This window comes from Lathyrus oleraceus, chromosome 3 (assembly GCF_024323335.1).
Source record: "Lathyrus oleraceus cultivar Zhongwan6 chromosome 3, CAAS_Psat_ZW6_1.0, whole genome shotgun sequence".
In the NCBI taxonomy this organism is placed as follows: Eukaryota; Viridiplantae; Streptophyta; class Magnoliopsida; order Fabales; family Fabaceae; genus Lathyrus; species Lathyrus oleraceus.
Window position 1 is genome coordinate 121744192 of NC_066581.1, and position 12240 is coordinate 121756431.

The 12240-nt window shown below is 33.9% G+C and overlaps 1 protein-coding gene across 2 annotated transcripts; it reads right to left on the reverse strand.

The window, feature by feature from the left end:
- Positions 1-6653: 6653 nt before the first annotated feature.
- Positions 6654-11329, reverse strand: LOC127125728 (polyadenylate-binding protein 7). Of its 2 annotated transcripts, none has more exons than XM_051054534.1 (10): positions 10982-11329; positions 10504-10622; positions 10222-10415; positions 9794-10053; positions 9587-9693; positions 9316-9505; positions 8036-8325; positions 7677-7829; positions 7138-7338; positions 6654-7035 (listed from the first exon to the last, which is right to left on the reverse strand). In XM_051054534.1, the coding sequence occupies exons 1-10, from the start codon at positions 11175-11177 to the stop codon at positions 6928-6930; spliced, it is 1818 nt and encodes a 605-aa protein (XP_050910491.1). In that variant the 5' UTR covers positions 11178-11329; the 3' UTR covers positions 6654-6927. The 2 variants fall into 2 exon arrangements, with proteins under 2 accessions (XP_050910491.1, XP_050910490.1); XM_051054533.1 differs by having other exon boundaries at positions 6654-7048; positions 10982-11328.
- Positions 11330-12240: the final 911 nt, after the last annotated feature.

Here is a 12240-nt window from a genome sequence, read left to right on the forward strand (position 1 = left end):
TGGATGATACTAGTTCAGCAGCAGACGCCGCAACCGTACTTCCCCCTGGCGCCGAAGTAGGGGGTGGTTCTCCATTATTATCCAGAGGATTCTGATTATTTGGTGGATTCACCATTCTCCTTGTGTACTCTCTTGGTCTATCTTCGTTGGTTGTTGCTATTTTACCATTTCTCAATAACATGCAACAAAGTTATACAAAGAGATATTGGGAAAATGAAGAACAAGTAAAGATTTTATTTTAAAAACAAAGCACAACTCCCACTGGGTGTGCCAATTTGTTTACTGTGAGAATTGGTAAACAACTGTTGATCTTCCAAATTACAGAAACTTTGGTTACTCACAGGATCAATCAGATTGATCCTAGGACATGTATTTTTGTTCTAAATATCGTATATAAAAGATAGACACTTCGACAGTATCCTTGAAGGAAGAATGTTTACTTAAAGTGTTCTTAAGAAGATAAATGGTAGAAATGCAAGTAAAAAATAAAGTAATGTTTGATAAATAACTGGTAATGAAGAATAATTGATGAACTAAAGATGTAAATAAACTTTGATTGATATAAATATAATGGTGTTGTCAAACATACATTCTCAATTGTATCCTTTTCTCTACACATTGGATACTTTGAGTATATATGATTGATTGATTGTACAATAATTTGAACACACTAATCCTAACATCAGGACGTCTATTTATACTAAATTGAAATAACTGTCTCCAACGAATCTTCTCCTAGGCACTGACACGTTACACTCGGCATGTCTGCGTTTCAGGAAAACATTCCACGCGTCTTTTCCATAAAAAATGGATAAGAATGAGATACAGTTACACTTCTATCATTCAAATTCAAATATATGTCAAAGTGAAATTATATCGAAGTGATATTTTGAACTTGAGATTATTCCTAAGTTTCACATTTGCCTTCCCCTACAGAATGCAGACTTCGACACCTCCTCATGTTAATAATGCTCAGTGTCGAAATTCCAGATAACTACAAAGAACATTCTCTTTCCTTAGTTTATCACTTCCAACTTGATGCCGAAATTCCCACCTAACAGTATGTCACCATATGAAAAATAATTTCTTCATTGAAACAAAATCATACATAAATTTATCAATATTGTATATTATGACTGTCGAAAATAAAAAATCATTCCGAGATTTTTTCTTAATGGTGACTAAATTATAAGTTATAAATAAATAAGATATTAAAGCTATTTTTTTAAATGGTATTGAATTTCATATCAATACTAGTAAATAAAACGGCATGCTTGAGAACATACGTATAATTTAAACTTAAACATGATGACTTAAGGAAAAGAAAGAATATAAAACATAATACTTGTTTCGAGCAAAGCAATTCCTCTATAGTGCCCCGCATCTCTCTTAGGGTGTTGTCGCTGTTTTCGTTGTTATTGATAATTATGGTGCCTCATTGTGTTACCATTGTAAAAAAGGTGATTAAAGTGACTGAATAAAAGAGAAAGTGTACCCTATATTAGTTTTACCGAGGCTTTCTGGTGTGTGTCAATTGCACTTGCTAAAAAATTTCAATGAGAAAAACTCCTTATTATAGGGTTGTCTTAGGGTTTTAGATTTATTAAGTGTGGGGGCATCTCGCCCACATATAGCTGTGGAGATATCAGTATATGGTTTTTGCGTTTGAGATTTGAGATCCTTTCTCAACCATGGGATAGGTATTTATAGAACACGTTTTGGGCATGCACTAGAAATTCAAGAGGTAGCTTCCATCCTTCAATGATCATATTAGGAGTAATAGAAGATTTGAGATCCTTTCTCAACCATGGATTAGGTATTTATAAAACACCTTTTGGCCATGCACTAGAAATTCAAGAGACAGTTTTCGTCCTTCCATGATCATATTAGGAGTAGTGGAAGGCTCATTCTCCCTCAAATTGTGGGATAAAAGATCTTCTTTAAGTGATTTTACTTGGACACCTCATATTCCACATTTTATAAGAAAAATGGATCATGTGTATCAGATCGGGCGTTCCGGCCTAGCTTTAGGCCTAATCTGGAGGCCAAGTCCAACATTGTTGCACTTGGCTCATTTTTTTACCATGGGATGTATTTTATGGCCCAATAAAATTATTATAGTACATAAGGTTAATTGGAGAAATGATAAAAAATCACTCTTCTTGTTTTCTTCTCATGTTAGAGGAGAAATGAAAAAGTGCGGGTTCCACCAAGTTTTGTTCCCTCTTTCCAACATTTCTTTATACCAATTAAGAGGGATGTTTCATATCTCTTATACTCCTCTCTTCTTTAATTCTCTCTCTATGTTACTTCTCTCAAACCAATAAAAAACTTAAAGATTTTACTGGTGATACTCTTTCGATATAAATGAATTATACATATTCAATTGAAATTTATTAAATAGCCAAATACACCTATTTTATAATTATTTTAACTACTATATAATTGATTTTTATTGATTATAAATGTAAGTGTGTTGTTATATTCCTTTAATAAAAATTACTTTTAAAACTATTTATGAATTTTTTATTTTAAATAGTATTTGTACTTGTTATAAATACATTGAGGTGAACCCTTCTCGCATGTGGAGTACAAGATGATTTTTAGGTTTGCTAAATATCTGAATATTGGATGATATATCATAATTCTAGAGGTTGAGATATTTATATCCACAATCCATGGGCCAAGTTGTTGGTGAAAAACCAATTTCATCCTAGTTAATTGGCTAAGACGTGGCCATAGGAAGACTCATTCTTCCTCATATCAATGAGGAATAGTTTCTTTCTTGGAGAAATGAAAATAACACATATTTCACGAGGGCATGTGGTTTGTCATGTACTAAGAGCATTATCACTTAATAACTCTGGTATGAGCTGCGCGTCCCTACCCAAATGGAGTGGTTCGAATCAGGCGATCATGAACCACCACATCACGCCGACCTAACTTATCCTTTGACCTCATACATCATTCTTGGGACGATTGGGTTATGGGTTAGTCTATTCCAGTGCCTAATTAAAGTTATCATAGTCCACATTCCCTCAGGCACAATGCCCTGGAAGGCGGGGTGATTAAAGCTAGGTAAAAGACAATTTTTTTCTGGACAAGAACTGGAGAAGCAAGTCCCTTGATTATGGTGAGTACCTCAAGTGTAATTAAAGTGAATACCTTAAGAGAGGCTTGAGGTGTGTATCTAAAGTGTTATTAGGGATAATCCCCTAAGCGAGGTTTGGCGTGAGTTCTCTTAAGTGTGATTGGGGTGAGTCCCTCAAGTGTGATTGAGGCGAGCTCCTCAAGCAAGGCTTAGGGGAGAGTCCCTCAAGCATTGGAACCATGTCAGGCATTTAATACTTTCTTACGATGAGTTTGTCTTGGGAAGATGCATATTTTATGAATCATTGATTAAATTGCATGTGTTTAACATGGGTCGTAGATGCTCTGCCAACCACTAGCAAACATTAGCCTTACCTCATTATAATGATGACCTACATGATATAGGTATCTGACCTGATATATGAATGAATATTGATCGTTTTTCTCATTTTTCTTTTCACGCGTATTCTATATTCCTCAGAGGAACTCTTATTCTTCAAGTTCAACTCTACTATCGTCAATCCACCATCATCACCAACTCAAACACTTAGATATTAAACTTTTCATTCTCATTTATTTTCTCTTTTTCCAGGGATGACGATTATTGGAGAATTAAAAGAAAATAACAATGTTATATAACCTTATACTTGCGGGGGATTTGTGGAGATGTGAAGATATTGTATAGATAATATGAGACGGTTGCATGGGACGATGGATTATAGATTTGTATAATTAGGAATGTTTGATAGTTATAATAGTAGTTTCAGTTCTAGTATCAATAGTGATCCTATTTTACCCTATTTTTTACGAGGACAAACACCATTACTGATGGAGGTAAATTCTTTGAAATTTTTTAGAGTTAAATATTTTGAAATCTTTTATACAATTGGAAGAAGGTGAAATCCTTTTGCAAGAACATAAACTTGTTTTTCTTAGGCGATGAAGAAGATGTTATATTATAACCCTATTCCAAAGAGGAGAGGATTAACATGGCGAGTCATTCTGAATCCAAAGACGAGTTCTTCTATATGCATATCCCTGTCATTTATGACATGCAGGGTGATAATTTTGTTCACAGTGTCTGAGTTTGAGGTCCTTAAGACCATTAGTGTCACCCCTCTCAATTATTGCCAAACGGATAAGCCTTCATCAGGGCTTTTGAGAACATCTTAAGTCACTCAAAAGTTACGCTTATGGTAGGAATCTTCTTTTCATTTTGTGGCACTAAGATAGTGAGCAAGGGCAACTGGGTGACCCTAGGCGCCCTACCTGAGAGGTTTCTTTCCACTCTTGGTTCAAACAACTACAAGAACTTGAAAGATATGTCTAGGAGAGTACAAGGGTTAAAAAACTGTTCTATGACGATGTTTAAGGAGAATAATGAAAATTGATTTCCTCTATATTGGACGAATAACCATGTGCCAATAAATGACTTTTGAGCAAAATAAAGATGGAGGTTATCGAGATTTTAAAGGAGTTCTATATTATGAGCTCCATAGAAAGGTGGAGTACAATCAAAGATTGAAGATTATTTGCGTAAGTTTGATGTTTATCTTGGCATTGTAGTTGGAATGCTTTCTTTGCCTAAATAACTTTCTTTGTTTGTAGGGAGGATGAATCTAATGAGTGTTGCTGAGAGGAAGACTCATCATGCTAGGAAGAAAGCTGAGCGGGGCGAGAAGTGGTCCAATTACCTCAAGAATAACTTTGACGACTTGTTGATCAAGGGAAAAAAGACACCAGCTAAAGGGATAATTATTATGTCTCCTAGGCCTCTAAAGACCATCAAGTCCGACTTCTTCGTACAGACTTCATCTTCGATTTAGGGTCAAAAAAGTAAAGACGTTTGACTCGATGTGAACATAGACTTTGACGAAGAAGACACTGTGGACCTCGAGGGATCACCCATGACGCCAAGAGTTATGTGCGGGAGCGTTTCAATTTTCCAGTCGAATTCTCTAACGATCATAACATGGCGAGTCAGTTGGGGTCCACTTACTTAACAAAGCCAAATTAACGACATATCCTCGAGCATCCTCCACCTTAAGTTATTATAATAGTCTGTGAACCGAATCATTGACTCAACCATAATCTCGAACTTAAATTGAATTATGAATAACTAAACTGAACTGCACATTTTAAAATTTAACACTTAACTTATCTCAAATTCTCAATTCTCACACTAAAATCATAATCTTCTGAAATTTTTGTTGGTTAAAGATCTAAATTTAAACCTACTTGAAACTTTATTGGTTAGAAATCTATTCTGGTGGTAGAGTATACAGATGTTTGATTTTAGAGTTTCAAACACAAATTCCACAAAAATCAAAGATATTGATAGTGTGCATGCTATGGACGTGCTCTTTTAAGATATGTTATTGAAGTCCTCATCACATCAAATGTCTCTTAAACTAGAAAGATAAAATTTCTAATACTCCAAGTCCCCATTTGATCACCCCAATGTCGGAAGAAATGCAATAGCTAAAGCATACTCGATTGTCAAATATCAAAGCTGAGAAGATTGACAAAGTATATAGTTGATATTTTAAAGTTGGCAAATTTGGTCTATATAAGTTGACGAGTTTTTTAATTTGATTTTTAATTTTTTTTTAAAAATAATCCTAAATATTAAATCTTTTTGGTTTTAGTCTTAAAATTAAAATTTATCGGAAAATCTACGGGATTTTTTCCGATTTTTTTTTAAACGGTTTCTCTTTAGGACTAAAACTAAAATAACTTTAATATTAAAGAAGTATTTCCTAAAAAAATAATTCAAGAATCAAATTAAAACACACGTCATATTGTCGGGACGAAAGGAGTTGTTATTGTCTTGTATTGTATGAGATGATTCAATTTCTTGTTGGTGTACTCATTATATTTTTAATCAAATGTCTTTATTCTAGTGATTACTTATTTTACTGTTCATTGGAGTTTTTTTTTAAGACATGATAATTCAAATCAATAATTTTCCTCTATTGTATTGGTTTAAAGTCCATCTTAATTTGAATTGAAGTTATTTGATAGCTGGATAATTTGTCTATAAATATAATATAAAAAAAGGTTAAATTAATGGTTTATAAAAGGTTTTTTCCATTTAAAAAACTTTAGAAAAAAGTATTAAGTTTGGTTCACACATAACAGTTTCACTCAAAAAAATTGCTTAATAATATTGGTTCAATTTGGTTCAGAATTAAGAATCGACCTCCGAACCATTACTTCAATACAGGTTGTTTCAGAATTAAGAATCGGCTCCGAACCATTACTTCAATTCAGGTCAATTCTAAAATAACAATAATGGTGCATTTCGGTCCTTCTAAACTTATGTTATGGTCTAGTTCAGTTCAACTCAATTTTCTAATTGAATTGAACAACTCAGATAAATGTGGTTTGACTACCTAAAAAATTTAAGTAAATAACCGTCAAGTTGTGAATACAGAATGTAGGTACTAATAAGAGAGTTTTACCCCCTTTATGTAAATCTATACATGACCCAACTTGAATAAATTCAGAAATTTGTGCATGTGTATAGCAGAAAGTACCCTGCTTGTGCTATGGCACATTAATGAAAAATGAAAATATTGAGCTAAAATTCATTGAAGTTAATCCATTCAAAACAAAGTTGTGACCCTAAATCTTACTATTTCTGCAAATTCTTGTCAGCCCTAAAGTAGGAAAACATAAAACTAAAAGTTCTTTTCATGAAGAAACATGTATGTCAAAACTCATGTATCAATTTTTGCATTCCTGGAGCTTAAAGTCTTCAGTTCACTGCAACCTCAGATGAAAGGAAATTCGAATGAAGTACATCCAGTCCAGAAACTTTAGCTTTAGAGTTCTTCAGCAGCTGGAAAGCTTCTTCCACCTTGGCAGAAAGAGACTCTGGTGATTCCATGAGAACCAGCAGTTTAGCACTGTCCATCTCCAATAGCATGCCAGTAATCTTTGCTGCCAGGTTAGGCTGTTCAATGTAGCTTAGTGAATACACTCTAAGCCTTCAAAAGCCCAATCTTAAATACCCAAGCAAAAAAGAATAGTGAGTAGTTATACCTTGATTTTCTGGACAAGCATGTATAGATGCTCACCAAGTATCTCTTTCTGCTGCTCTGGAGTAGCATTAGCAACCATGAGATGCAGCATTTCTGATACTTGTGAGCCTCTACCAGAGTTTGAACCACCAGATATGAATCCAGATCCTTTTTCCATCTCCTGGGGGCGTCCACTAGGTACATACTTTGCCTGTCTGGTTTTCTGCAATGAATATGAACTTGAGAAAACAGAACTAGTATGTATGAAACAAGTGTATAGAAAGGGATTAAAGCACCAGTTTTGAAATAAAAATCCAAACATCTTTACTATTTTATATCCAAGACAACAGAATTTTCAAGTCCTAGATTCAAGTGCAGTTGCAAATTATTTTTAGGGCATTATAAAGTCTTGTTCAGAAAAACAAGTAGCTCTGGTGTGCCGTGAGACCTGATAGTTGTGTAGAGAATGTGAAATGCATAAGCATTTACTACTACATAAATTTTTTGTAACATATTATAATCATGTTCTATTAGTGAAAAGGAGGGAAAGAGAAAAAAAACCTGCTGAGTACATGACTCTCTTGAAGATATCGCTGACTGAGAAGCCTGCTGTAATTGTGGCATAAATGTACCATCGTGAGTCTTTCCCTGTGATACTGCATGGCCATTCATCCTGCCCCTATTTTGCCTATGCTGCCTAGTATTGTTAGAAACCTGTGAATGAAAAGCATTGATACAAATGACTCGTTAAACTCCAATTGAAACAGTAGCAGTTTCTCCAAATAAAATGGATGTTGCCAGTTAGTTTCTCCATGGTAAGTTTTTTTCCTCAAATTCCCTATTTCATTTTCCCTAAATCCTCAATGAAAAATCGCAAAAAAACTGAATGAAATACTGTTTCTAACAAAGTTGTTACTTACAACAGGTGCAGGTGACTGTTGGAATGATCTAGCAGGAGGTGCAGAGCCATTAGCCCTCAATCCTGGTCTCAATGACATAGGCTGATACATTAGCCCAGCCCGAGGAAGAGGATGTGAAACAACACCAGTAGCTGTGTAGTAGAAAGGAGGATATCCCCGAGGGACAATGGCAGTTGATGGCCCAGCTAGTCCAGCAGTTTGCGGTGCGTACTGGAGCTGTAACTGTACCTGTCTGACCTCTTTCTTCTGAGCAAGAGCAACATATAGGGGTTTACCATGGAACATGAATCCTGCAGATAAAATGGTGTAAGATGTAAATGTCATTTACATAACAGTATTATAAGCCTTCAAATAAAAAAGCTTTAAAGAGGAAGATATGAAAATTTACATAACAGTATTATAAGCCTTCAAATAAAAAAGCTTTAAAGAGGAAGATATGAAAATTTGCAAGATCTTCAGTTCCAAACTAGTATACAAAAAGTAATATGAAGACAAAGTCTATTTTAAGATTTATCGAGTATCCTTTATTTTCATTAACATATAAAGTTAACCGTGTCTCATATCATAAACCTGGAAAAAGCTCCTTTAAAATGATCTTGTTAAAAGATGCAGATAAAGATATATTCACCCTGCAATTTAAGTAAGTTAAGATCACAATGTGCTTTAGATTAAATCAAGAGTTGATTTATACTTGTAAAATTAACAAAATCTTTTCAGGAGGCTTATCCCATAAACCCAATGGATAGTCGTGGCATTATCTTCAGTTCAATTAAAGAAGAATTCAATTGTCTAAAATCAACCCAAGAACACAGTAAAATGTACACAAAGGAACCTTCAACAACATCCAGCCAAAAAACATACATACATAGTCACACACACATAGAAAAATGAAACAAAATTACAAAAAAAAACCTTGAAAAGGACTAGGCTAGAATTCTTGCAGTTATAGAATGGGATGGAACCCTAGTAATGATACAGGATAAGATACTGAAAGTTCTGTTAATCTTTCATAGTAACTATTAAATCCTATAGAATGAATAGAAACAAAGAACTATAAGCTTTGACACTTTCGATATTCACTTGATGGAAAGATGCATGATGAATCTATATCTAATCTCTCAAATTGTTCCCAATAAATATAGCATGCAGTTCTTACATTCTTTTATTGGAACTAACATCATGCATTTGTTTTCCTATTTCATATCACCACCAGACAACTTAACTACTCTGAAACATGTATCATGTAGGAACACATCCCATCGACAACTTAACTCACTTACCATGAAAAGTGTTCACAGCTTTATTTGCTTCCTCAGGAGTGGAAAAGCATACAAAACCAAATCCTTTGCTTATCCCTTTGTCATCTCGCATAACTTTTGCAGAAGTTATAGTACCGCATGCACAAAAATGATCCCGCAGTCCTTCATCACTTACAGTGTCATCTATATTCTTCACATAAATGTTTGAGCCCTGGAAGTTAAATGATGATACTCTAAGACAACTGAAGAGAAAAATGGCTGATTATATATATGATAGTTGTAAGAAAGTTGCCTTATATTTCAAGACTTGCTCCTTTCGTTTCTCTTCGAATTGCTGATGCAAGATCTGCTCACGCTCAGCCTTCTTCTGTGCCCTGGATACATACAGAATCTTTGAACCTGTTGATACAAATCATAACCGATAATATACAGGATCAATATCGAGAAATTTCAACCTTCCCAAGCCTAAAACCTAAAGAGTAATAGAATAAATAACTACCAAGTTGCAATCCATTCATCGCTTCCATTGCCCTTTTAGCATCATCTGGTTTATCGAAGTTCACAAAGCCAAAACCCTTTGACATCCCATTGCTGTTCTTTGCAACAGCCAAGCTAATGATTTTCCCAAAAGAGGAAAACTTTTCCTGCAGAAGTGTTTCTGTAATATCTAAGTCCAAATTCTTCATGTACAGGTTTGTATATCTAGCATCAGGGCCAGACATTACACGGTCACTTTTCTTGACAAACTTCCCAACATATCTGTGACAAGAATTTATATAATCAGATCAAATCAATCTCAAGAAATAATAGGAGCACAGAAACTGAATACAGCTATTAACTGTAAACCACCCAAGATATATAACTCAAAGCATGAATATACATTGAAGATGAAAAAGTTACCACAAAACAATGCATAATTTTACTTACATCTGCTTATCATGGATAGTAGAGCCATTCAGCTTCTCAATAGCAGTATTTGCAGATTCCTCTGTTTCAAATTGAACAAAGCCATATCCTTTGCTCTTCCCATCCTCAGACATGACAACTTTGCTCGACAAAATATTCCCATACTTTTTAAACATATATTCTAATCCAGAATTATCTATTGATTCAGCTAAGTTCTGCCATGACACCAAAAAACCTCTTTCAGAAACAATAACAAACACCAAGCACATGTTTAACTATTTCAAATCAAAGAGCGGTAGATACCTTAACAAACACATTGCCTATGCTACTTTTCCTTGCATCAGGATCACGACGCGACCACATGACCCTTATCGCTTTTCCATTCAAGATAGAATGATTCTTCAGCTCAATCGCACGAATTGCTTCATAACAAAAACCAAATCAGATCATTAATTAACATTAACAGAGTAAGCACACTCAGATCTTGATCATTACATTTATCTCTCTTTATCATTCATATATTTATCACAACACAAAGCGATGAAACCGATTTTAAATCTTTCCGTTTATTTAATCAGTAATCAAAGAAAACGCTAATTAAAGAATGCAATTGAAAACAAGATCTCATAATTCAAAGAAAATAAAGCACCGAACAACAAGAATCATCAATATCATCACTATAATCATTATTAAAAAAATTCAAGAAACGATAACAGAGGCATGATTAGAATTTAGAAAACCTAAAGAAAGTAATAAAACGATGAACGTAGTTACTGATTACCGTCTTGAGGAGAGAGGAAGTTGACGTAGCCATAACAGAGTGACTTTCCGGTGGAAGAGTCTCTGCAAACGCGAACGGAAGCGAGAGTATTGAAATCGGAGAACGCTTCACGAAGCTGAGCGTCGGAGACATCGGGATGAAGATCGCCGACGTAAAGAGAAGCCGGAGTAGTAGCGACGGACGGAGAAACCGCCATTGATGAAGCGCGTTTTTGGGAGGAATGGAAAAGAGAGAGAGAATTGGAGAGAAAGAGAGAATTGGAGTTTGTGATGTGAGAGCGAATCAAGATTCAAGATGATTGATGATATGAGGAAATGTGAGAGTGAGTGTAGGAGGGACTCGGCATGCATGGCCGTTCAGGTATTACCAAAACAAGAAATAGTTTCACGCGCTTTTACCTCCCGTATTTCTCACTCGCTCCGTTTTCTTTTTTTTTTTTCTTTTAAATTTGACTTCTGTTTTTTCTGCATTATTATAATTTATGTAGGAGTAAAAGAGGATTTTCTGCACGCGTGTTTATTTATTTTGACAGTTCTATTAATGATATTAATAAATGTCTTCAGGTCTCTTTTTATTTATATTTTTTTTCACGTGAAAAGCGTTTGGCGTTTTATCATAAAAAATGGTTTTTTTTCCTTCTGAATGCATAATAATAGTAAAAGCAGTTAAAACCTTGTTTCCTTAATTCAAACAGCATCTTGAATTTGAACTCTATGCTCGAATAAATAAGAATCATGAGTCTTGCTCCCCTTAAAATAAACTCAATTGATTTAATTTGAATTTGTCCAAATTTAACGTAATTATTTGATATAAAGAGTAGTTTGAAGATTCCATTTAATTCTTGAAAAAAATAGTTACACATAATTAAATTTTTAACAAATATAAATAAAATTTTAACTTCTGAAAAAAAATTAGAACAATTTAGTCTTAGCATTTTTTACCTTCTTTACATTTTGTTTTGCTTGATAAAGAAGAAAAAAAAAAGAACTAAAAATTAAATAATTATTTAGTAATTTGATATGAGAAAAATATATTTTCAAAATGTACTTACAAAATAATATAAACACCTTTAAGTAAAAATAGAAACCATAAATAATAATGATTTCATACCACCAACAAAAAAAGCTATAATATTAAAATAAAATGATACAAAAATTCATAACAATCAATTAAAAAGATCATTTAATAAATAAATTGAAATATTTTTATGCATTTACCTATTATGAGTAACAATTAATACTTCATATTTTAATGGTAAA

Coding starts and splice junctions, on each gene's coding strand:
- LOC127125728 (XM_051054533.1), bottom strand. CDS start 11,177: ATGGCGGTTTCTCCGTCCGTCGCTACTACTCCGGCTTCTCTTTACGTC. Junction 9,506..9,586: donor AGCAAGTCTTGAAATATAAG/GCAACTTTCTTA, acceptor TTTAACTTCCAG/GGCTCAAACATTTATGTGAA. Junction 8,326..9,315: donor AGCTGTGAACACTTTTCATG/GTAAGTGAGTTA, acceptor TTTTATCTGCAG/GATTCATGTTCCATGGTAAA.